At 45.8% G+C, this 26,529-nt stretch overlaps 1 protein-coding gene across 1 annotated transcript in view; it reads left to right on the top strand.

Annotated features, from left to right (window-relative positions):
• ccdc135 (coiled-coil domain containing 135) overlaps positions 1-25,503 on the top strand; it is a 29,251-nt gene extending 3,748 nt beyond the window's left edge. The window contains exons 4-17 of the mRNA XM_075475455.1: positions 1,977-2,171; positions 2,819-2,962; positions 8,018-8,239; positions 8,353-8,490; positions 10,667-10,733; positions 11,402-11,530; positions 12,268-12,396; positions 13,030-13,253; positions 18,370-18,567; positions 19,938-20,048; positions 23,098-23,199; positions 23,308-23,502; positions 24,980-25,119; positions 25,192-25,503. Coding sequence (XP_075331570.1) covers positions 1,977-2,171; positions 2,819-2,962; positions 8,018-8,239; positions 8,353-8,490; positions 10,667-10,733; positions 11,402-11,530; positions 12,268-12,396; positions 13,030-13,253; positions 18,370-18,567; positions 19,938-20,048; positions 23,098-23,199; positions 23,308-23,502; positions 24,980-25,119; positions 25,192-25,279 — 2,082 coding nt within the window. The 3' untranslated portion in view covers positions 25,280-25,503. The remainder of the gene's footprint in view (positions 1-1,976; positions 2,172-2,818; positions 2,963-8,017; positions 8,240-8,352; positions 8,491-10,666; positions 10,734-11,401; positions 11,531-12,267; positions 12,397-13,029; positions 13,254-18,369; positions 18,568-19,937; positions 20,049-23,097; positions 23,200-23,307; positions 23,503-24,979; positions 25,120-25,191) is intronic.
• Positions 25,504-26,529: the final 1,026 nt, after the last annotated feature.

Raw genomic sequence — 26,529 nt, 5'->3', positions numbered from 1 at the left:
GAAGCAAAACGCTTTATTTTTTTGACCCCAGCCAACTAGCCGGACTACCTTCGTGGAACGCAAAACTCAGCTGGGATTCGGCTCACAGGACGCAGCGGGGGGTAAGTCAATGTTCATAAATGATACTGCTATATGGGATGTCATACAGCTTCATGTCAAAAAAGGCGAACTATCCCTTTAAGCGTGTAGTGATGATTCTGTACCCGTGCTGGACCGGCTCCACAGTCATGGGTTGTGTGATGTAAAACGACCACAGCTCCAAGTGTCAGATAACCTGAAAATGTTTTTCAGTGAGCTGAAACAGGGTCTTGCTTTCATCTTCTATGTACTTTAGAAACAGAGGGTTCTGGGGACTCAGGTGAAAAAACAAGAAGGTTTAGATCTGTCGGATCAAAGCCCTTAAAATTAAATCCATAAAATCCATTTCCAGAGGTGGGTAGTAACGAGTTACATTTACTTGAGTAAGTTTTTGAAAAAATTATACTTCTAGGAGTAGTTTTAATTCTCTATACTTTTTACTTTTACTTGAGTAGATGTGTGCAGCAGAAACTGTCCTCTTGCTCCGCTACATTAGGCTACAATGACCTGGTTACTTTTCTTCTTACCTCTTTGGTATTCTACGCCTCATTATTTTTATCCCCCCGCGTACGCCTCATTTTAATGTTTTATTCTGACAGAGAGAGAGACTTCCACCAAAGGCTCTACCACCTGACTGTGTTCCACCAATCAGACGCAGCCGTGCAGTCTGGTCACGTGACCATACTCAATCTCAGCGGCGGGACGGGTTAGCTTTAGCATTAGCAGTCGTAGCAAACAAAGAAACAGATGAAAAATGTCAGAACCAACGGTGGGAAATGAAGACGCAGACGAGGCCTCATACTGAAAGCATGTTTACCTTACAAAGAGTGAGAAACAGCAGCTACATTATGTGTCTTCTGTGTCAACCAAAACAAACGCACATTTCAGCAGAAACTCAACATCTAACTTGAGGAAACATGTAGCGCTAAGTTTCCTAAAGTACTCAAGTAATTATTTGGATGACTACTTTTTACTTTTACTTGAGTCATATTATTCTAAAGTAACAGTACTTTTACTTGAGTACAATTTTTAGCTGCTCTACCCACCTCTGTCCATTTCTCTTGGTGATTCAGGATGACCTCAGAGTGCTTAGAGCAACAGCTCCCATAGATCTTTGATTTGGGTTATTAGGGACAAAGTTCTGGGCTGACTCCATCCCTGTCTGACATGAGTTGAAGTTGCTTAATTCTGATGAAATTTCCAGGCTCTTATTGCTGGACCTTCCTAAAGTTTACCAACAGATTGGTGCTCTGGATCCTTCCCATGAACTGATTCAAAGGCATTTATCTGGGAAAGATCCATTCAAAATTATTCAAAATTCTAGAAGAAACATAACTTTTAAGGGCGGCCGTGGCTCAGTGGTTAGAGTCAGTCGTCCAATAACCAGAAGGTTGGCGGTTTGTCACGGCTGAGGTGCCCTTGAGCAAGGCACCGTACCCCCATGCTCCCCGGGTGCTTCATGGCTGCCCACCCCTCCAGGTTGGCATCTGTCTCTGAGTGTGTGACCCTGTGCATGTGTGTGTCAACAGGTGACAACCTGGATGGGTTAAAAGCAGAGGACAAATTTTGTGTGTATGCATGACCAATAAATCGGATCTTAATCTTAAAAAAAAAACTTGTAACAAAGACTTCCTGTTGGTCAACCCTGAACGCTGATGATGTCACTGTGATGTAACCGGGGATCCCTGCGAAAAAGAGGTGACATTTATGTGTAAAAAGCTTATTTTCAGGAACGTTTCATCTCCTCGAGATGTTGGATGATAAAGGTCCTCTAAGAAACTTTGTATGCTCGGGCGCTGCTGGGCATTCAGAGCCTGGAAAAATGTGCTGTTTTTCAACACAATCATGTGGAAAAGTCAGGAAGCTGCTTCTGATCCTCAGTGTGTCTCCTGTTGCAGCCCAGGCAGCTGTCCTCCTCCACCTCTGTGCTGCGCAGGCAGAGAGCCACCTGCTTTGAATCGGCCACCCTGCTGTGCAGCCTGCTGCTCGGCGTCAACTACGACGCGTACTGCGTCAGCGGCTACGCCGTCAGAGAGATGTGTCTGCTGGACCAGAGCCTGCAGCAGTGCCCCCTGCTGGACACCGAGGCCAAGGTAGGCGCTGCAGGTGGAGCTGCGTGGTGGACTTTCCTTTTGGATAAACTTTCCTTTCTGATAAAGCTTATAGTTAGGGATGGCTCAGGTGATCCTGAAACCTCCCATAGTACAACCCACAAAGCTTTTTGTAAAGGGAAAGGAGTCAATCAGCTTGTTGAGCATACCTGCATTTGAAAATTGTAGGTTCTAAAGGGAATATTAGAAACTGTTGTGTTATTATGTGGCTGTTTTTTTTTCTTTGCTTTCTTTAAGAATGTTTGTTACGTTCCCTTAAATCAGTTATTGACATTTTGTATATTTTTTTTCTACATGTCATGTATTATGTATTGAATACACACAAATATTCAGTCCAACAGTGACCAAAAGGTTGTTTTTTTAGGTATTCAAAATGTTTTTTTTTCTTTTAGAGTTTCTAATTTCCATCCATTCATCCTTTTTCCATACTCGCTATCTATCTATCTATCTATCTATCTATCTATCTATCTATCTATCTATCTATCTATCTATCTATCTATCTATCTATCTATCTATCTATCTATCTATCTATCTATCTATCTATCTATCTATAAATTGAATTGAATTGAAGTGGTTTGAGTCCCCTGTCAGACAGATTTGAATCTGACTGCTTTGTTGTGTTTTTGCAGAGTGAGATTGGTGAGCAGGAGCGACAGGAGAATAAATACACCGTAAAGCCTCTGAGGGAGCTGAAGAGTCGCTTTCTGACCCAGCAGGAGAAGAAGCAGCAGGAGGCCGAAGCTGCGCTGCTTCTGGGTCAGACCCTGAAAGAGGTAAAAAACAAAAACAGCATTCACACTTTATATTACTCATCATTTTTGTCATATCTGACTTACTGTGTCGAAGTCTGGGGGAACACCTAAAAAACCACTCCGCAGCCGATATGCACCATACAGAAAAGAGCAATAAGGACAATAAACAAAACAGGACACAGAGACCACACAAGCCCACTGTTCATAAAGTCACATATGTTGAAGTTTGTGGATCTGGTCAAATTCAGAACAGCACAATTAATGTACAAAGCCAGAATAATCTATTGCCAAAAAACATACAAGGAATGTTTAGTGATAGGGAGGAGGGGTATAATCTCAGGGGAGACCTCCATCCATCCATCCATTATCTTCCGCTGGTCCGGGGATCGGGTCGCGGGGGCAGCAGCTTGAGCAAAGAGACCCAGACGTCCCTGTCCCCGGCCACTTCCTCCAGCTCTTCTGGGGGGACCCCGAGGCGTTCCCAGGCCAGCCGAGAGACATAGTCTCTCCAACGTGTCCTGGGTCTTCCCCGGGGCCTCCTCCCAGTGGGACGGGCCCGGAACACCTCACAGGGGAGGCGTCCAGGAGGCATTCTCACCAGGTGCCCGAGCCACCTCATCTGACTCCTCTCGATGCGGAGGAGCAGCGGTTCTACTCCGAGCCCCTCCCGGATGACCGAGCTTTTCACCCTATCTCTAAGGGAGAGCCCAGACACCCTGCGGAGGAAACTCATTTCGGCTGCTTGTATTCGCGATCTCGTTCTTTCGGTCACTACCCACAGCTCGTGACCATAGGTGAGGGTAGGAACATAGATTGACCGGTAAATCGAGAGCTTCGCCTTCTGGCTCAGCTCCTTCTTCACCACGACGGGCCGGTGCAGAGCCCGCATCACTGCAGACGCCGCACCGATCCGCCTGTCAATCTCCTGTTCCATTCGTCCCTCACTCGTGAACAAGACCCCGAGATACTTGAACTCCTCCACTTGGGGAAGGATCTCATTCCCGACCCGGAGAGAGCATTCCACCCTTTTCCGGCCGAAGACCATGGTCTCAGATTTGGAGGTGCTGATGGTCATCCCAGCCGCTTCACACTCGGCTGCGAACCGCTCCAGTGAGAGCTGAAGGTCACGGCCTGACGACGCCAACAGAACCACATCGTCCGCAAAAAGCAGAGACCCGATTCTGAGGTCGCCAAACCGGACCCACTCAACGCCCTGGCTGCGCCTAGAAATTCTGTCCATAAAAATTATGAACAGAATCGGTGACAAAGGGCAGCCCTGACGGAGTCCAACCCTCACAGGAAACATGTCCGACTTACTGCCGGCAATGCGGACCAAACTCTGACACCGGTCATACAGAGACCGAACAGCCCATATCAAGGAGTCCGGCACTCCATACTCCCGGAGCACCCCCCACAAGAGTCCCCGAGGGACACGGTCGAACGCCTTCTCTAAGTCCACAAAACACATGTAGACCGGTTGGGCGAACTCCCATGTTCCCTCCAGGATCCTGCGGAGGGTATAGAGCTGGTCCACTGTTCCACGGCCAGGACGAAAACCACACTGCACCTCCTGAATCCGAGATTCGACTATCCGGCGGATCCTCCTCTCCAGTACCCCCGAAAAGACCTTACCAGGGAGGCTGAGGAGTGTGATTCCCCCTATAGTTGGAACACACTCTCCGGTCCCCCTTTTTAAAGAGGGGGACCACCACCCCGATCTGCCAGTCCAGAGGCACTGCCCCCGATGTCCACGCGATCCTGCAGAGGCGTGTCAACCAAGACAGCCCTACAACATCCAGAGCCTTGAGGAACTCAGGACGGACCTCATCCGCCCCCGGTGCCACTGAGGAGTTTTTTAACCACCTCGGCAACCTCAGCCCCAGAAATGGGAGGCCCCAAGTCCGAGCCCCCCAACTCTGCTTCCTCATCGGAAGGCGTGTCGGTAGGATTGAGGAGGCCCTCGAAGTATTCCCCCCACCGACTCACGACGTCCCTAGTTCAAGTCAGCAGAGCCCCGCCCTCACCATACACGGTGTTGACGGTGCACCGCTTCCCCCCCCCTGAGCCGCCGGATGGTGGACCAGAATCTCCTCGAGGCTGTCCGGAAGTCGTTCTCCATGGCCTCCCCAAACTCCTCCCAAGCCCGAGTTTTTGCCTCAGCAACCGCCGAGGCTGCGTTCCGCTTGGCCTGTCGGTACCCATCAGCTGCTTCCAGAGTCCCACTGGCCAAAAAGGCCCGATAGGACTCCTTCTTCAGCTTGACGGCTTCCCTCACCACTGGGGTCCACCAGCGGGTTCGGGGATTGCTGCCACGACAGGCACCGACCACCTTGCGGCCACAGCTCCGGTTGGCCGCCTCAACAATGGAGGCACGGAACATGGCCCATTCGGGCTCAATGTCCCCCACCTCCCCCGGGACATGGTTGAAGCTCTGCCGGAGGTGGGAGTTGAAACTCCTCCTTACAGGGGATTCCGCCAGCCGTTCCCAGCAGACCCTCACAATACGTTTGGGCCTGCCAGGTCTGACCGGCTTCCTCCCCCACCAGCGGAGCCAACTCACCACCAGGTGGTGATCAGTTGACAGCTCCGCCCCTCTCTTCACCCGAGTGTCCAGGACATACGGCCGCAAGTCCGACGATACGACTACAAAGTCGATCATCGAGCTGCGGCCTAGGGTGTCCAGGTGCCAAGTGCACATATGGACACCCTTATGCCTGAACATGGTGTTCGTTGTGGACAGTCCGTGACGAGCACAGAAGTCCAACAACAAAGCACCACTCTGATTCAGATCGGGGGGGCCGTTCCTCCCAATCACGCCCCTCCAGGTCTCACTGTCATTGCCCACGTGAGCATTGAAGTCCCCCAGCAGGACGAGGGAGTCTCCCGGAGGAGCACTCTCCAGTGCCTCCTCCAGGGACTCCAAAAAGGGTGGGTACTCTGAACTGCCGTTCGGTGCATAAGCACAAACAACAGTCAGGACCCATCCCCCCACCCTAAGGCGGAGGGAGGCTACCCTCTCGTCTACCGGGGTGAACCCCAATGTACAGGCGCACAGCCGGGGGGCAATAAGTATGCCTACACCTGCTTTACGCCTCTCACCGCGGGCAACTCCAGAGTGGAAGAGAGTCCAACCCCTCTCGAGGAGGCTGGTTCCGGAGCCCAGGGGAGACCTAAATTTAAAAAAACAAAACAAAGGTCCGAACAAATATGAAAAGCAGGTGCGTATCGTGCTGTGGGGGGACTCTGTGGAACAGTCTGGAGACAGAAATATAACAAAGTGCAAATGTAATTCTGTTTAAAAAATGGTACGAAAAAATATTTTTAAACAAGTACATGGAAGAGGAAGGATGTTAACGGAGGACGATGAGGGATAAATGAATAAATAGAATAGGGTTAATTGTTATATTGTAATTTAATTAGTATATGGTATATATTTATTTGTGGGGATAGTCATATATATATATATACATATATATTTATATATATTCATATTTACATTTATATTTACAAGGATATGTGTGTAGTATATGTTTATTTTTGTGATTATATATTTATTTAGATATTTAGGTATATATGGCATATATTTATATAGGTTTACTGTAGTTAGGATATTTACAAACTGAAGAGTAGTTAAAAAGGGGTGGGAAACTAAAAACGTATTGTACTTCTTCCCATTCCTTTTTCCAACAATTTTTTGTTATGTATTAGCACTTTATGTGATTGCATTTTTTTTTTTAGTTTCTCTTTTTCTTTCTTTTGTATGTACAAATAGTTACATTCATTTTTTATTTTTTTTGATCAAGGTCTTTTTATTGAAGATTTTCACAATATACATAATACAAACAGTATACTGTATCTAGTCCAAACCCCAGTATCCACCCATCTTACCCACCCCACCCACCAGAGAGACACGCAAATGAAAAAACAAAAAAGCCCACAAAAAATCAACAACAAAACAAAAAAAAACAAAAAAAAAACAGACTGCACAAAATAAGTCTATGGGTTTACATTCTCTGCTTTTTTTTCTACAAATGTCAAGAAAGGCTGCCAAACTGCATAGAATCTCTGAGCAGACCCTTGGAGAGAGTATCTGATCTTCTCTAGTTTAAGATATTGCATAATCTCTTTGACCCAATGAGAATGCGTAGGGGGGAGAGGGTCTTTCCACCTGAACAGTATAAGTCTCCTGGCCAACAAGGTTCAAAAGGCCAACATGTTGCTCTTATAATTACTGAGACGTACATATTGCAGTGCAACTACAAATAGGGCAATAAAGGGAGAAGGGTCCAACGGCTCTTCTAGCACTTAAGAGAAAGTCTTGAAAATAGATTGCCAGAAATGATATAGTCTTGGACATGTCCAGAACATACTGTATGTAATAGACTTGCAGGAGCTTGCTTGCATCTATCGCATGTAGGGTCCAACTCTGGTCTAATTCTAGACAACCTGACCTTCGACCAGTGAAGTCGGTGTATTATCTTGAATTGCACAACAGCATGCCGTTGACAAATGGATGATGAGGGAATCCTTTGGATAATTTTCTGCCAGATTACATCTGGGATCTGCACATTTAAATCCTCTTCCCATTTGTTTTTGCATTTTCTTTTTTATACATGTTGGAAAATAAAAATCTATCTATCTATCTATTGTAAGCTTACAGGCACCCCATGAAAATGAAAAAGATGAATAATTATGGCTTCTGAGATATGTCGAACCAGACAGTGAGAGAGAATCCCAGCACATTATAAGAGATGTAACGGAGCTCAGTGAACCCTACACTCCCGATAAATCCTCATCACACTGGACTTTCGGTGCAATCTGTTGGTTTCTTTAGCTGGGAAATTGTTTTTGAATTGGCTCTATATGAATTAATTGGATTATTTTATAAATAATTATGATTACAATGAATTGAATTCCAATTGGCTTGAATTGAACTAAACTATTTATGTGCCTTGAGATGACATTTGTTGTATTTGGCGCTATATAAATAAAAATGAATTGAATTGGACTCTCTTGATAAAAGTCCCCTGAATAAAAGTTAATCAGAGACTTTAAGCCCTTGTTTCTGCTCATAAGCGGGAGAGTGAGCAGCGACCCGCCGACTTCCTGCGAGGCCTGCGGGTCCACTGCTGGGTGCTGGTGCTGTCGGGGAGTCACAGTGTCCAGGAGAACTTCTTTATCGACCCGCTGACCGGTAGCAGCTACCCGACGGACAGCGACAACTTCTTGGGCATCGAGAGTGTGTGGAACAACCTCAACTACTACGTAAACATGCAGGACTGCAGCAATGGCTGCTCTGTGAGTCCACAACAGCTCCACACATGACAGGCAGAAGCAGGCCTGAAAACAGGAAGAAGGAAGATTCCATGTATTACACTGCAAACCTGTCTGTTATCTGTGTGTGTGAGCAGGAGATGGTGTTTGACTTGGAAGATTTAAGGATGTGGGAGCCTGTATTGTATGGTGCAACCAGCAAAAAACAGCTGATTCTTGATGTCCTGAAGAGAAAAGAAAGAAAGATGATGAGCATAACCAGCTCTGAGGAGGAGGTACGAATGTGTGTGTTTTTAGCCTTTAAAGTGTGTTTATCTTTGTGTTTCGGTGGCAGTTCTGGGAGGTGTTTAGTGTCAGAAGAATAGAAATTTGATCCTACTAACAAGTCCTGGGTGTGTGTGCTGGTTTTCCGTACATGATGGGGATGAACATCTGACTGCAAACCTATTTATGGGGACTTCCTGTAAATGTGGGGACAGAATTCTTCCCCTTAAAGGGATAGTTCGCCTCTTTTGACATGAAGCTGTATGACATCCCATATCAGCAACATCATTTATGAACATCTTCTTACCCCCTGCTGCGTCCTGTGAGCAGAGTTCCAGCCTCGTTTTGGCGTTGATGAAGGTTGTCCGGCTAGCTGGCTGGGGTTTAAAAAATAAAGCGTTTTGCTTCTCAGAACAATATGCGTTCAAAAGAGTAATACATTTGCATCACAAAATGGTTCTCCAGGAAAAAGTCAGACCTCACAATCGCTTGGCCCTATTTTCTCTCCCTTCATAAATGATATTGCTAGTATGGGATGTCATACAGCTTCATGTCAAAAGAGGCAAACTATCCCTTTAAGTACAAAGTGAAGACTGAAGGTCAAGACTCAGTTAGGTTTTGGTAGCTGTTGGGTAAAGGTTACATTACATTACATTACGGTCATTCTGCAGACGCTTTTATCCAAAGAGACTTACAATAAGTGTGTTCCACATCGGTAGGCAAAAGAACTTCAGGTCACAAGAAATCACAAGTGCATTTCCTTCCAAAACCAAACAGCTAAGAGCATAACTAGTGCCAGAGTAAGTGCAGTAAGTTAGGTACCGAGACAAATAGGGGGAAAAAAGACAATTTAGGAAACAATAAGTGCGTAAGGAGCTGGGACGAAACAGGTGATGTCCTCAGAGGGCGGATCTGGGTAGTGTTTCCTGAAGAGATGGTTTGCAGCCTGCGGCCAAAGATGGGCAGCGACTCAGCTGTGCTGACATCAGTCGGGAGATCGTTCCACCATCGGGGCGCCAGAACAGAGAAAAGCCGTGACCGTGTGGATGGTGCGCAGGGGCCGCTGAGTGACGGGGCAGCCGGCCGCCTGGAGGACGCAGAGCGAAGCGGTCGGGCGGGGGTGTAGGGCTGGACCACAGCCTGGAGGTATGAAGGAGCTGATCCTTCCACTGCCCTGTAGGCCAGCACCAGAGTCTGAAACTGGATGCTGCAGCTACAGGGAGCCAGTGTAGAGAGCGGAGAAGGGGAGTGGTATGGGAGAACTCGGGGAGGTTGAACACCAGACGAGCAGCAGCTTTCTGAACCAGCTCCAGAGGTCTGATGGCAGAAGCCGGGGCGCCAGCAAGGAGCGAGCTGCAGTAGTCCAGGCGGGAGATGACCAGAGCCTGGAGGAGCACCTGCTGCCCTGTCGGTGAGGAAGGGGCGAATCCTCCGGATGTTATAGAGGAGGAATCGGCAGGAACGGGTCACTGATGCGATGTTTGGCGAGAACGACAGTTGGTCGTCCAGGGTCACACCCAGATTCCTCACAGTCCGAGATGACATCACCACGGAGTCACCATGGTGACGGGCTGGTCTCATACGGGCAGCCCTTCCCCGGGAGAAACACCAGCTCAGTCTGGTCCAGGTTGAGCTTAAGGTGGTGCATCGACATCCACCCCGAGATGTCTACCAGGCACGCAGCAATGCCTCCACTTGGGTGTCAGAAGGGGGAAAAGACAGAATCAGCTGGGTGTCATCTGCATAGCAGTGGTAGGAAAAGTTATGGGAGTGGATGATAGAACCAAGAGATGATGTGTAGAGGGAGAAAAGAGGTTAGGTTTAGGCCTGAAGCTACAGATCAATACACTTTTCATTTTGATTTGTGAATTAGAAACATAAGGAAAAAGATCTTCCCTATCCTTAAATGTTTCTTAAATGAGTTTTACTCCTTTTCCACTTGTGTCACATTTGCATAAAAGAAAACCTTTTGAAAACAGGGAAACGGGGCTTTTTAATAGTGATTCCTTTCACTAAATGTTCTGCTGTTGATGCAGCAGTGGCTAAGAAAGTAAAGAATTATTTTGGATGTTAAAATTTCTCACAAACTTGTCGTTTTCAGCTTAAGTGAACACCTGTATTGACAATAGAATCAGATTTTTACATTGAATGAAACGAACTGTGAACTCACCATCGTTTCTTTTGAAGGAGGAGCAGCCCAGAGTGTTTCAGATGCCGAGATCCTGGGTCAGTTACATCACTATTTCAAAAAAAGGTAAAAGAAGCAGTAAGAAACAGATGGCATGGCTTTAATTATTTAAAAGAATAATTACTTTGACATGTAATCAAATCCGTCATATCCACAGTACAGAACTGACTTGTCTTGTGGCCTGTTCACGTTCCCCAGTTGAATGAATGGTTTCTAAGGTCCTGCAGTTCTTCTTGGTGGGATAACGTACATCCCTACAGCTTTCATAGCCCTGACTTCTGGTCAAAATGATTGATTTTCAGTTAAAGATACCAGCCTTAAAATGGATTTTATGCTTAAAATGTGGCCTTATTATATGATTATATTTAGCGATTAGAATGCCAACGTTTGATCACTAATTGGCTTTTAAGATGACTTCGTGGTACTGGAAACGCTGACCATGTACCATGCTGAGCCATTCATCTTGCTGCACAGGACTCTTTTTGTTATTATTATTGTTTTTGGGGGCTTTTGTGCCTTTAATGGACAGGACAGTTGAAGAGAGACAGGAAGCAGGAGGCAGAGAGAGGGGGAATGACATGCAGCAAAGGGCCGTCCGATACAGGACTCGAACCGGGGCCCGCTGCAGCGAGGAATGTAGCCTCTGTACATGGGGCGCCTGCTGTACCCACTACGCCACCGACCGCCCCACTGTACTCTTAAACTGGTGTATTTTCTCCTTACTTTTCATTCAGACCTGGAGACTCGTTGGCCAGAAGGAAAGAAGGTGACCCACTACAGGAAAGCAAAGCTGGAGAGGTTTGTGCCATGTCTCAACCCAGATGGCCTCATCACAAGACTGACTACATACAAAGACCTGGACTGTGAGTGCCAAACAGAAACACTTCTCCATTCATTCTCTTCTGTTTTTTCTTTTATCAGTTATCCTACAAATACACTCAGCGGGGTTACATGGCACTGAAAGGATCGGATTATTGGCTAAATTACAGAGTTATTTAGTGCATGTAGACACCTTAATCTGACTAAGAATTGGATCGGATGGGATTCAGACCCCGAGATAACTGGGTTGAAAGTCACTCTGAACCTGCTTGTAGACGCTGAAGCACGTGGTGAATCAGACTTTGCGTTCTGCGCATGCTCCAGATGTTTTCCCGGGGTCGTGACCCGGAAGTCAAAGGAGACGATATTCCTGTTGTTGTCGCCGTCAGAAAGAAACAAACAACGCGATGGAGAATGCTCCGTTGGGCATCGAGTTTGTGCAACAAGCAGCTCATCACAGACCAAATGTAGAGGGACGTAGCTTCATCTGGCTCTGCGTTCTCCATCTTTCTCCAATGCCTGAGTTTGTTGTTGTTGTTGGTGGTGAAGAGGTCAACAGGAAGTGGCTCTATTAGCAACAGTTGGAATGGGTACAGCGCCACCTATCATACCGAGGTATGACACGCTTTGTGCCTCTGATCCCATTCATTCACCGCCAGATATCCAAGGACAATTACCCTCGCTCAACTCATTCTGATTGTAATTTAGCCAATAATCCGATCCTTTCGGTGCCATGTGACCCCACTGAGTGTAACAGCTGAGCTGTGTGTGTGTGTGGAAGGCACTGAGGTCACCGCGGTGAAGCAGTGGTATAAATACAGAAATGACAACCTGGAGGAGACACAGATCAACAAGACTGATAACTTCACCTCAGAACGCTTCAGACGGGGAAGAGCGTTCCACCTTTTATGTAAGTCTGCTGCTGCCGCCGCCGCTGCCTAACTTATCTCACACAATTTAACCACAAACCTGTACCAGGTGACACCTGAGTGCACCTTTAATCCTCATTCAGTAAAATAGTCTCTCTTTAACACTGTTCAAAAGAAGTGACTGTATGATAAGATTATTAATCCTTCCATCTCGTGCTGGTTACACATCACAGCATTTCTTTATATATGTTGCATAGTAAGACGATACCCTGCCATGCTCCTGTTTAAAAGATAAAATGACAGACGCAGCCACCATAATAGTTGTCCATCATTTTGAAGCCTGATGTTTAGTGATTTATTTCCACAGTCTTCTTGGATTGTGTCCACTGGTGATTTCCAAATTCCAAAACTATTCATCTTGATACTTCTTTGGACAAAACATTGCTCCTAAAGGCAGCTGTGTGTGACAGCTGGGAGTAAATTAGATTGCAGAGAGCATTGTGAGCCGAGCTAAAGTTAAAAGGTTAAAACGTGTCATTAAAAACGTTGTTCTGTTTATCTCATGTGTTCCCTCTGGCCCGGAGTGAAAGGCTGACCTCGTGATGTGAAGTGATGAGTTGTTTCTGCTGCACATGTGAGTCAGTCAGCTGAGTGGTGGTGTTCATGCTGCTCAGTTCACAGGTGGAGGTCCCTGCCCACCGGCACCGAGCGGCTGATGGAGTTCAGCAGCGCACATATTGAGTATCTGGTGCGGAGGGTGCTGTCGCCCAGTGAAATGGAGGAATACTTCCAGGGACGGAGCGACTTCCTCTGCTACCGACGTGTTGTTTTCAAACCACCAGATCAGCGTTCTGAACCGAGTTATCTGCAAACTGATCTGGAGAATCTACATGTACAGGTAAGCGGATTCTCACTCCGGCTCATGGACCTGCAGTGGTAGTGTTGCGCGGGTGAGTTGGGTAGCAGTTTTTTCTAAGTATTGCGGGTGCGGGCGGGGCGGGTCAAAATAGTCAAAACCCGCAACCCGGAAGTTTGGAAATATAGGTGAAATCGCAATTTTGAGTTACAGAACTTATCAATTGCATACATCCCGCTGTCACAAAGTCATTGCACTCAAAGCTCTCACTCATGCAGTTGTCGTCTGAATTACATAACCTGGGTGTAGGGCTGGGCGATATGGACCAAAAGTCATATCTCGATATATTTAGGTTGAATATCGATATACGATATATATCCCGATATTTTTTTCCGCAAAGTGAGAGCTGTGATATGAAATGCTCAGTCAAAGTCAAAGCCAAATACGAGTAGTTTTATTGAAAACTCACTATAAAATGTAAACATAAACACTGTATAACAAAGCTCCGTAAGGTGCACATTTAAATAAAAAAAATATCTTAAATAAAATTAGCCTATAAAATAAAATAGGTAAATCTTTTTCTGAGGGCAGCATTTATATATAAAGAGATAACAAAATAAAGTGCTCAGTTTAAGAAAAACGTTTTTAAACATCAGCTTGAGATTACCTGTTTCTTTTTGTTAACTTAATAGCTTCTCTGAACAGTCTCAACCAGTTGCCAAGCTGTTTTCATCTCCCAGTCTTGTATGAAGTGAACTGTCACGCTCATATAAGCTTCGCACAGGTTCTGCTTGACCACATATCGCTGGTCAACGCAAAATGGGTGACGTTAGCGAGCCGGCCCGCAACGTTCTGTCTGACTTCACTATACATTTGCGGCAGTGCTTCTCATGCAAAATAGTTGCGACTGGGAAGCTCGTATCTCGGGCCCAGCTTTTTAATTAGCTATTTGAACCCAACCTGTTCCACTGTTGCAACAGGGACCATGTCTTTGGCAATGTGAAAGGACACTTGTCGCTTTTCTTCTCATACGGCACACAGCGGGAAAATGAAGCTTGCAGTGAGCTTTGTTTTGGGGCTGGAGCTTTGTCAGGTTGGGGACGGCTTGTGCCTGTGGCTGCTGCAGCGCGCAGTTTCACACACTCTTCATATTGCACTTTGTGCTACGTTTTTAAGTGATAAAAAAGATTCGTAGTGCTTCCACCACTGGCTGCAATGTGCTTATGGCACTCCCTACATATAGCTTGGTTTTGTTGCTCGTCTGACAATTTGTATCCGAACCATCTCCAAATGATTGAGCCACTGCTTTTTCTTTTACCAACCAAGGGGCTCTCCTCCGTACGCTCCGCAGGTGTTGTTGCCTTCTCCATGTTTGTTAAGAGTGCCGGAGTGTTCCTCCCCCTCCCCCCTCTGTGCATGAGAGAGGAGGGGCGGAGCCGGAGCGAGGGAAGCAGTGCAGAGAGCTCTGATCAACGGCTTGCCTGAAGCAAGTATTACAGCGCAAATTTGAACTATATCGATATATGCTATATGGTCTAATTCCATATCTTATTTAAAAATCTATCGATATATCTTAAATATCGATATATCGCCCAGCCCTACCTGGGTGTCCACCTCACATTTTATTCTACACTTTATATTCTGTAAAATGTTACCTTTTAAAACGGTAGTTTAAGGGCTTTTCAGCTCGTTTGGAACAGTTTATCCCAACAGCTATCCGTAGTTTTTGTTTACACCGCCAAACTTCTAGGAGGACTCGGATGAAGATGGCTGACTTGATAAGAGATAAGATAAAAAAAAAGTCGATGCAAAGGTTGTGCGAAAAGGCGACCAAAAGAGCAAGGTGTGGGATAAATTTGGACAAGTTGTCCTGTCCGATGACACCATTGCACACTACGTCATGTGCTGGCATTGTGAGGCGCTGTACAATATGATGGACATAAGACAGGTACATCAAATCTGTTACGACATTCATGCCGTGGGTCTGCGCACGTTCAGTTCGGCAGGTTGCGTGTTGGAAGCGTGCAGAAATAGGCTAAATCCAGACACCGTGGATTCCATTCTCTTTCTCCACAGCGATTCTAAACAGCTGACATAGGCTAAATACAGTCGACCAGTATATGTATCCTTTTTTATTTTGAGTTTTTATTTTGCAGGAACCTATAGTAGTCAGGTGAACTATTGAGTAGGCTACTTGTTAGTGGATGCTCCACTTTTGTTTTAGAGAAAACTGCGCTGCGCTGAGTCGTTCATAACTGTTCTTCAATAAAGAATGGCGTAAAATCGAATTTTGCTGTCTTTGTTGTTGTTGTTTGATGTAGCCTACCGTTGAAGTTTCACAATAATGCGAGTCTAGCGCAAATCCTTCTCATTTAGGTTTTTTTTTGCGGGTCATATTTTGCGGGTCGGGCGGGGCGGTTTGGAAATTCTTGCGGGTCGGGTTGGGGCGGGTGTTCAAAAAAACCTCACCCGCGCAACACTATACAGTGGCTCTCTGGAGTGTTCGGTGGGATTCACAACACTTCCCACAGCTCTGTGAGAGCTCTGGTTGCATTTGCACTGGAGATAAATACGCTGAAGCAACAGCCAGGTGGCGGGTGGTAGATGATGTTGTATTATCCTGAAATTCCAACTGTATCCCTGGTTGTGGTCGGCAGCCCTCCATAACCACCGTAAACAGCATTGGTCAGGCACTTCTGCATTGAAGTGGTTTGCATCTTACTCGTCCAGTAGAACCTTCTCCATTATGGTTGGTGACCTTTCCTCTTGTGCTCCTCTCTCCTGTGGAGTCCCTCAAGGATCCATTCTTGGCCCCATCCTCTTCTCATTGTACATGCTAATACTTGGGTCAATTATAGCCAGGCACAAACTTTCCTTCCACTGTTATGCAGACGATTTACAAATTTATCTACCATTGAAGCCAAATAGTAACAGTGCACAATGTTCTTTGTTTAGTTGTATTGCTGATATTAGAAATAGAAATAGAATAGAATAGAAATAGAAAAATACTCTATTCATCCCCCAATGGGAGAAATTCAAATTAGTCAAGTAGCTCAACATTTTTTAAAATATTTACAATGATTGTATTAAGCAGTGGTTGGCCCAAAATTTTCTTCATTTAAAGCTGCGGTCGGCAACTTTTTTTTAGTCATATTAGCTTGAACTGTCATGGGATTCTGGAAGTAGAATATTAAATAGGCTGTTTAGGAAAAATAACGAAATCTGTAGCTCCCTCTGAAGCCTGTAATCATGCTTGCAAAAACCGAGCGCTCCCGGCTGTTTTTAACCAATCAAGTTAGGGAGGAGGAACCCTACCTGTCAATCACAGCTTGTGCACACGCTGCTGAGCGTGAGTCTGCCCCAGCTTGTGTGCGCTCACACTGGTGTGAACTCACGTGCACAAACTCGTCCAAAGAGGGGGAGGGGTTTGGGGGTCGATTCGGAGCTTGTTAGAGGTTGGGGGAGGGACCTGAAAGTTGTATCAGTTCGAATTTTCCGACTTTAGACTCGCAATTTTGAAAACCTGCCGACTGCAGCTTTAAATAAATGATGACAGAACTGAATGCATTTTGTTTGGGGACACTGTGACGGCTGGCTTTGGCACCTCGTCTTCAAAGCTTAGTTCAACCATCAGAAATCTGGGAGTGACCTATGACCTTTGATCTGAGGTCGGACAAACAAATGAACAATGTCGTCAGGACTAGTTTTTTCCAGCTGCGTGTCCTGGCCGAAGTTAAAATGTTTTTAAGTCGTCATGACCTTGAGAAAGCCATCCACGCCCTAATAAGTTCAAGGTCAGACTATTGCAATGCTCTTTATGTCGGCGTCTCCCAGTCTCCTCTCAGTTGCTTTCAGCTGGTGCAGAACGCTGCTGCCCGTCTTTTAACCAACACCAACAGACGGGTGCACATCACTCCTGTTCTTAACTCCCTCCATTGGCTTCCTGTCCTTTTATAGAACTGATTTTAAACTTTTAATGTTGGTTTGTAAAGCTCTTAACGGCCTCGCCCCGTCGTATTTATCTGAGCGTTTAACAGTCCTGGTAGAGCTCTGAGGTCAACAGATCAGTTTCTGCTGGAAGTGCCCAGGTCAGAATACAAACCCTGGGGTGAGCGAGCCTTTTCCCAAAGCTGCCCCCAGGCTCTGGAATAAGCCCCCCGTCCAGCTGCGTCTTATTTCTGACCTGGGCCTCTTCACACCTGGGCTAAAAACCTACTTATTTAGGATGGCTTTAATAACCAGTAGTATGATGACACTTTCATCTTATTTTATCTTAATCGATTTTGTTATATTTTATTGTTCTTTCATTGTTTTTATTTGTTTTGACTTATTCTTCTCTTTTTTTATTACCTGCTGTAAAGCACTTTGGTACACCGTAAGGATTGTCTGTAAAGGGCTGTATAAATAAAGTACATTTACATACATTTACTTCTCTAATAAAAACATTCGATCGTGTTTGGAATTTGTATGTGTAGAGATGCAAACGGAAAAAAATGAAATATGTAAACACCTGAATGTGTATTCTAGACATTTTGTTAAGGCTTTAATAGAACGGAAGACCACAAAGTGTCGGTAAGGTTGACCCAAACTCTGAAACAGCAGGCGGGCTGCACAGCGACCACCCAACTCCCCAGAACAAGCTCAACAAGCTCAACCTGATTAATTTGTTTCTGAGCCGCTTTTGGTTATAAAATCATATGAAAAGAGCTAAATGTGTTGGAGCAAAGAATGGTGTCTGTGTTCCAGCAGAGGACATAAATCTGTCGATGCAGACCACAAATATTTGATCTGTAACCTTAAATAAACCTTAGAAATGTCCTGAAACATCCGCCCTAACCAGTGAAAACCTCAGCAGTGTGTTAGTCCACATCTGCCAGCTTTGATTTTTATTCTCAATACTTGTTGTCAGGTTGTATTTAGTGTTTGTTTCATAGCAGAAATCTTCTGAGGTTGAGAGAAATAAAGTAGAAAACCAGACTTTAAGCAAATAGAAAAAGTCAGGATTTCTTTATCCCAACTGCCAGAGAAAATTCCTGACTTCACCTTTACCTGTGCTGAGTCAGATGTTCCAGGATGTGTTAGCAGAGGCTTCGTTCCTTTGAGCGACCCATAAACAAGTAGAAAGAGTGACGTGTTGGTCATGCTCTGTGTGTTTCAGACAGTAGTGGAGCACTTTGACAGGAACGCATCCAAACCAGCCAACGAGGACTTGGCCAAGCGGGTGTTCCAGGTGGCTCAGGATCGGATCAAGTTAACTTTTCACCTGATGGATCACAGATTTTTCCCCTCAAAGAGGTGCTTCCAGAAACCACGACCAGGCCAGAAATTCACGCAAGCCCTGGTCTCCACCTTTCAGGTACAGACTGCACAACTCATGGAAAAAAAATGAACGAGTTAAATTAATGAGTTAAAATTAGGGCTGGGCAACGATTAAAATGTTTAATCTAATTAATCACACGATTTCCCTGATTAATCGCGATTAATCGCATTTGTATGCAAAATCCAAAAATGAATCCAAAAGTAGTGTATAGCTTTTAGCATTTAGTTTTATTTTAAATGTGCTGCCATATGAATGAAAGTGCCATAACATTTGTTGTGCAAACACACTTTTAACATCAGCATCTTTCTGTAGTTTTTATGTAGAAGCCTCGCTCCACTGTCTGTTTCCTTGAATGACTTGCTGCTATCAGTTGTGTGTTTTGCCTTTAAGTGATATTTTAGACTGGAACTACTACGCTGAGAAGACAATTCAACTTGGCAGTGTTTACAGATGACTTTGGTTCTGTCGACTCCGCCGTCTGGAAGAACTTTAAAATGAAAATGGCCGAGTAAAAGTTCCGTACCCTTCTCCATGTTTGGTGGATCCGCCGATTACTTTCTTTTCCGGTTCCGCAGCAGACAGCAACAGACTTTTACAAAATAAAATAAATGATAAAACAGGGGGGGTCAGTGGCGTAGTGGGTTGAGCAGGTGCCCCATGTACAGAGGCTACAGTCCTCGCTGCAGCTGGCCTCGGTTCAAGTCCCGCATCGGGCGGCCCTGTGCTGCATGTCGTTCCCCCTCTCTCCACCCCCTGCTTCCTGTCTCTCTGAACTTTCCTATCCATTAAAGACACAAAAGTCCCAAAAAATAATATATTTAAAAAAAAGTTTTAAAAAATGAGTTAATGCGCGATAAAATATTTATCAGCGTTAAATAATTAACGAGTTAACGCGATAATAATGAGTTAACTTGCCCAGCCCTAGTTAAAAGCCTTTCAAAGTACAACTCTCTGAAATTTCTCCACAATTTGTAGACAGTTTTTCACAGATGGCTGACCATCTGCCCATCTTTACTTCTGAGAGGCTCTGCCTCTCTAAGGTGCTCTTTTTATACTCAGTCATGTTACTGACCTGTTGCCCATTAACCTACTTAGTTGCAACGTGTTCCTCCAGGTGTTTCTTTTTAGCACCACTTACTTTTCCAGTCATTTGTTGCCCATGTTCAGACTTTTTGTTGGACGTGTTGCTGCCATTAAATTCCAGATATTTGAGGCATTTTTCATATTTTTCATAAAACAAAAAAATGTCTCATTTTCAATGTTAGTAATGTCTCTTGTGAGTGAGAGATATTGGTTGATAAGATTTGCAAACTGCTGCGTTCTGTCTTCAGTTACATCCACGCAGCGTCCCATCTTTAAAGCAGGGTTATGAAACACGCTGATGATGTTTACGTGTGGATGTTCAGGTGGATCAATCTGAGGTGCCTCTTACGACCTTGAATCTGAACAGGATGCTGAATGAGCTGATAAAGGAGGAGGACAAAGTGGCGCTGCAAATTCAAAGGTCGCTGAAAGAGGTAATTATGCAACATTTATGTTACCAGATGCAACAATAAACCTGAGCGAGCTTAGTGGTGGAAAAGTTAACTTACGAGAAACCGCGTGAATGCAGAAGAATTTAAACTGCATCTGACATATCCTGATGTTTTACCTCTACAGTTTTTTACAGTTTTTTAATAATTTAAAAAAAAATTAACCCTTTAAAGCTGCAGTCTGCAACTCTTTTTCAAGCATAATGCCTGGAACTGTCCGGGGATTCTGAAAGTAGTACATTAAATACCCCAATACAAAAAAAAAGAGTTCTCTAGGTCCCCTATATGTCCCGCTAGGTCCCTCCAAAGCCAGCAGGTTTGTTTACAAAATTGCAGACCGGACCGGTAAAAGGTAACCAATCAGGTTACGAGCTGGGCTCTGCTGCCTGTCAATCACCGATTGTGCACGCGCGATACAAGGTAGGCTCGTCCCCACGCTTATAGAACTTCATTACGGGCTAGTCTACTTACTGTGTCTTCCATGATCGCAAATGACAGGTGAGTTGATGAATGAGGAGTCGTGTACGCGCATCTGGCGTGCACGTAGACGTGCACGAGTTCTCATGTGTTTTGATGGGGAGGGACAGGAAGTTGAATAACTTTTTATTTTTCGGTTAAAAAATAAGCTTTTCTTGCATTTTGCGACTACGGAGGTCACCGTTTTCAACTTCAAGCGTTCTGATAGATCATGTAAACTCTTAAAATGCCAAAAATTAGGACTTTACGTATGACAACAACAAATCCTGCAGACTGTAGCTTTAAAGCAGGGCTCAGTAATATGGGGTTTGTTTACCATGCAATACACAACCCAAAGCTGTAGGGGGAGCTCCGTAGAAAATAGGCGACAGTCTAGCCAGACTGTCGTAAACCCACCAGAGGCAATTTACGGTTTATTTTTCAAGACACTGGCACAGAGTTGGAGAAGTAGAGATGCTTAACTCGAATCTTTTGGGCAATCCGGGCTGATTGGATCATTTCGAGGAGGGGATTCGAGTTATACGGACCACTTGAATCACTTGAGTCACTTATTAAAAAAAAAAAAAACCCTTTCTGCCGTTTAGTGGCTATGCGCCTCGCCTTTTTTTTGTCCCATTTATCAATTCATTTTGATAAATTAAAGAGCAGCCTACGGCTACAAGTTCATTCATTTATTTTTGTCAAGTAATAATTCAATGCCATTTTATCTGAAAGCCAGACACAACAGCTAGTGTGTGCATTTACACAGCGACAAATGTGGTAGCATTAGGTGAGGCAATGCTGAGTTTAGACCTACAAGTAAACAACATGGAATGATCTTGCCCTCCCTATATCACTAAATGATTATTTTTCAACGACTGTACAAGATGCATGAAGCCACGCTAACCGAGCCTGTAGCTGCCTGTAGCTGCCTACTGTAGCTGCCGACTGTAGCTGCCGACTGTAGCTGCCGACTGTAGCTGCCTACTGTAGCTGCCTGTAGCTGCCTGTAGCTGCCTACTGTAGCTGCCTACTGTAGCTGCCTACTGTAGCTGCCGACTGTAGCTGCCTACTGTAGCTGCCGACTGTAGCTGCCTGTAGCTGCCTACTGTAGCTGCCTGTAGCTGCCTACTGTAGCTGCCTGTAGCTGCCGACTGTAGCTGCCTACTGTAGCTGCCTGTAGCTGCCTACTGTAGCTGCCTGTAGCTGCCTGTAGCTGCCGACTGTAGCTGCCGACTGTAGCTGCCGCCTGTAGCTGCCTGTAGCTGCCGCCTGTAGCTGCCTGTAGCTGCCTACTGTAGCTGCCTGTAGCTGCCGACTGTAGCTGCCTACTGTAGCTGCCTGTAGCTGCCTGTAGCTGCCGACTGTAGCTGCCGACTGTAGCTGCCTGTAGCTGCCGCCTGTAGCTGCCTGTAGCTGCCGCCTGTAGCTGCCTGTAGCTGCCTACTGTAGCTGCCTGTAGCTGCCGACTGTAGCTGCCTACGGTAGCTGCCTGTAGCTGCCTACTGTAGCTGCCGACTGTAGCTGCCGACTGTAGCTGCCTGTAGCTGCCGCCTGTAGCTGCCTGTAGCTGCCGACTGTAGCTGCCTGTAGCTGCCTACTGTAGCTGACTGTAGCTGCCGACTGTAGCTGCCTACTGTAGCTGCCTGTAGCTGCCTACTGTAGCTGCCTACTGTAGCTGCCTGTAGCTGCCTGTAGCTGCCGACTGTAGCTGCCGACTGTAGCTGCCTGTAGCTGCCGCCTGTAGCTGCCTGTAGCTGCCGCCTGTAGCTGCCTGTAGCTGCCGACTGGGCGCTCGCTCGTCAAGTCACGAGACAGAATCGAAACTTAAAAAGCTCCGAGTTGGCATGGATCCGCTACTTGCCCGTCTGACCGCTGAATCGCTGGCTCTGGGTGACTCAGCGGTCAGACGGGCAAGTAGCGGTGGTTCTGCCATCACGATATCTATTACAAACTATATTACAACTCTAGAAGCTAACCGCATTCAATTTAGCCGTCGACAGCTAATGGAGAGGGGGTGTGTCTCTCAGGCTACCTGGCTCGGCTCAGAGCCCTTTACGACCTGCCGTGAAGCAGTAGTTCTCGGCTCTCGTGTGTCCCGAGACTTCCAGAGCTAAACAAAGCACGCGGCGCCACAGGCAAAGTTGCAAGCGCTGTTTCGGGCTTGGGCCACCAGATGGAGATGGAAATGTCACCGTTTTCATCTGAACGGGTCAGCCAAGCAAACTGATGATTACCAAGCAATTTTATGACCATGAAAAAGTTGCATAGCATGTCTTTAAATACCAGTGTATATGAGGTAAACACCAATTTCTATTAAAACACATACACAAAATATTTATCATTTCAATGAATGATAAATAAAGTTGGGCCTGAATTTGGAACCTCAAGCAGCACATTGCCTCCAGAAGAGAACGACCATTGTAAAGGGTTTATTCATCTGGACTGAAGCAGTTTTTCTCTAAAATGAAAGGTTTTCTGAAACAAGAAAACATAGTTTTTAGTAGAACAGTAAGAAAAGCACTGAGCTGCCTTGTTTCATGTGTTACATTTGAATATGTCTTCCATGTGTGAGCAGGTGAACGATATTGTGGCTTGCAGAGAGCAGGAGGAGAAGGAAGTCGAGCTTTGGACCACATCAATAGCAGCAGCTGCGGCCCGCAGAGAAAGAAAGCAAAGGGTGAGACGCACGCACACCTTTAAAGGTTGAACAGAGCAACGCTGCCGTCCATCAGCAGCAGGCTCACGTGTCGGTCACACCTTTCCCTGGTGGTGTCTGCCGCTGCAGGAGCTCATGGCTGCACAGGAGAAGAGGTGGCATCAGCAGCAGGAGAGGGACGTCATGGCTCCCCTCCTGATCCGGCTCGGCAACCCAGAGGTTCTGAGTCCGGAGGAGGCCCAGCAGCTCTATGAAAGCTGTCTGTCTGAGTTCAGAGAGCGACTGGAGGAGAAGACCAACCTTCTGCAACAGAGCTATGAAAAGGTAACAGCCTGGCTTTACTTGTGACTGTCACGTTTCACCATTTCTTCGACTCCTTCGACTCTAAGGTTTCAGGATTTGGCAGCAGAGGTGTGAGCAGAATGGCATGTGTGGGTGGGCAGTTAGCTCATCTGGGGGGGCAGAAAACAATACCTGAAAAAAATCGGTGGAAAACCACTACTACAACTTCCAGCATAATAATAATAATAATAATAATACTAATAATAATAATGATAATAAGAATAAAAATAATAATAGTAATAATTCAATTCGGTAATGAAAATATGGTCACACTAGCATAAATCATGACCGTCAATTTTGTTAACAGTGTGGAAGTTTTTTTTTTTTTTTGTAAAGAAATGTAGAACTTGTATGATGCATGCAAACGCACCATTACAACGCTTACATTAGCTTTTGTTTACCATGCTCCACATTCTCCATTGAGGGTTTAAATTCAAGTAGATACTTTGGGGCAAGACATCCAGCCAACTCCAGCTTTTTATTACCTTCATTAAGTCTACATTTCAGATCATTATATACAACAAAAACATCCGAAAATGTGAAAATCGCTTTTTTTTTTTTTTCAGCAGCAAGGGGTTAAGGTTTCGGGGGGGGGGGGGGAATAAATAAAGCTATAAACTTTGCATATATATGCTTTTTTAAATTTACCACCTGCATTTATTCTATCAATACAAGACACAAAAAGAGATAATAAATCGTGGCCTTTTTTCTGGCCAGTTTTCTTTGGATGGACAGGGCATTTCTCAGGGGGGCAGGACTTGTTCTGCCCCCCCCCCCCCTAGCCATGCCCCTGTTTGGCAGCAGTGCTGTTATTATTTATCAGCAGTGTGTAATGGGGATAAGCAGCAGCAGCTTCCAGACACGCACGCTTTCACCGATCAGAATGAAAAAGAAAAGGGTGAGGCATGAAAATGAGACCAAACAGCCGTGGGGAGCAGCTGTAGACATTTATAAAAATATAAACCAGGAAGGAAAATGATTGTGGTTCTGCTCCTGAACTTGAACTGGAAAATATCTCCACAGAAAGTCTGATAGTCCGCTGATAGAGACAGAAAGAATGATGATGTTTCGGGTGTCTCTTTGCTACAGAGCACAATTTAGAAGATATGATAGACTGACTTCAGTAGGTTTTCAGGCAGAAGTTATTTAAGGCTAAAGCATCCAGCTGGTATTAAACTGCAGAGAAAGCAGATGTGGTTCTACATAGACGCGGTTATGAGAGGTTTCAGGTGATAATGTGTTGCGTTTCAAAGTGACTTGATCCTCTACACGGCGCTCCATCTTCTGCAGAGACAGTTGAAGCTTCTGAGGAAACATTCTACACAATATGTGCTGTTTGTTATCTATAATCAGCTCAAAGAATACCAGCAGGACTTTAAAGCATTAAGAAATGAAGGAGCATTCAGGGATCAAAGCCTCTGTTGGGCGCACTGACCCGGTCCCATGACTGTGTGTGCAGGAGACGATGCAGCTGCAGTCAGAGCAGCAGAGGTTCCAGCAGAGCCAGCACCACCTGACCCAAGAGGACATGCAGGATTATCGGAAGACCTGCGCTGATAAAACACTCCAGATCGCTGCCATCCAGAAACGGCTCAACAGGTACGCACACCGACACCTCATGAGTACCAGAAAGGTGCGCCGGCGTTAATGACATGTGTGCGTTTGTTACAGACACACCGAAACGGTCCAGGACAAATACGACGCTCTCGATCAGAAGCTGCGGCAGGACCCTCGACTCGCTGCTCACCTGAAGGCCTGAGCCGACGCCCGAGCCGACGCCTGATCAAACACCTGAGCCGACACCTGTGGATTTTATCCGCCTGCATACTGACCTTTGGGTGGTTATTCAGAGAGCCTTATTTCTTTTGTAAGATAATATTTGTCCCCCAAAGGCAAATTAGCCCCGAACACACAGCTGATTGTGTTTAGCAGCATCTACACCACAGTTATCAAACGTCTAATGTGGAAGAATAAAACACAAGATAAAAGAGTTACCTAATAAATACATGTAAGAAACTTGTTTTCTATGTGAAATGGAAATTATTGTGCTGTAATCCCCATTATCTGTACCAGGAGCAGCCGACAAGGATCCAATTATCACTGAATGTGTGACAGTGTGACAGTTCGCTGAGGTTCCCTGAGGTTAGCTGAGGTTCCCTGAGGTTCCCTGAGGTTCGCTGAGGTTCCCTGAGGTTTGCTGAGGTTTGCTGAGGTTCCCTGAGGTTAGCTGAGGTTCCCTGAGGTTTGCTGAGGTTTGCTGAGGTTCCCTGAGGTTAGCTGAGGTTCCCTGAGGTTCGCTGAGGTTCCCTGAGGTTCCCTGAGGTTTGCTGAGGTTCCCTGAGGTTCCCTGAGGTTCGCTGAGGTTCTCTGAGGTTTGCTGAGGTTCGCTGAGGTTTGCTGAGGTTCCCTGAGGTTCTCTGAGGTTCTCTGAGGTTCTCTGAGGTTCGCTAAGGTTCGCTAAGGTTCGCTGAGGTTCACAGACGTTAGCTGAGGTTAGCTGAGGTTCACAGAGGTTAGCTGAGGTTCGCTGAGGTTAGCTGAGGTTTGCTGAGGTTCCCTGAGGTTCTCTGATGTTCGCTGAGGTTCTTCTAAGGTTCGCTAAGATTCGCTGAGGTTCACAGACGTTAGCTGAGGTTAGCTGAGGTTCACAGAGGTTCCCTGAGGTTCGCTGAGGTTTGCTGAGGTTCGCTGAGGTTCACAGAGGTTCGCTGAGGTTTGCTGAGGTTCCCTGAGGTTCTCTGAGGTTCGCTGAGGTTTGCTGAGGTTCCCTGAGGTTCGCTGAGGTTCGCTGAGGTTCACAGACGTTAGCTGAGGTTAGCTGAGGTTCACAGAGGTTAGCTGAGGTTCGCTGAGGTTAGCTGAGGTTAACTGAGGTTCGCTGAGGTTCGCTGAGGTTCACAGACGTTAGCTGAGGTTAGCTGAGGTTCACAGAGGTTAGCTGAGGTTCGCTGAGGTTAGCTGAGGTTAGCTGAGGTTCGCTGAGGTTCCCTGAGGTTCGCTGAGGTTAGC

The sequence above is a fragment of the Odontesthes bonariensis genome, chromosome 10 (genome assembly GCF_027942865.1).
Source record: "Odontesthes bonariensis isolate fOdoBon6 chromosome 10, fOdoBon6.hap1, whole genome shotgun sequence".
NCBI classification, from domain to species: domain Eukaryota; kingdom Metazoa; phylum Chordata; class Actinopteri; order Atheriniformes; family Atherinopsidae; genus Odontesthes; species Odontesthes bonariensis.
This window is presented reverse-complemented; position numbering and strand designations above follow the sequence as displayed.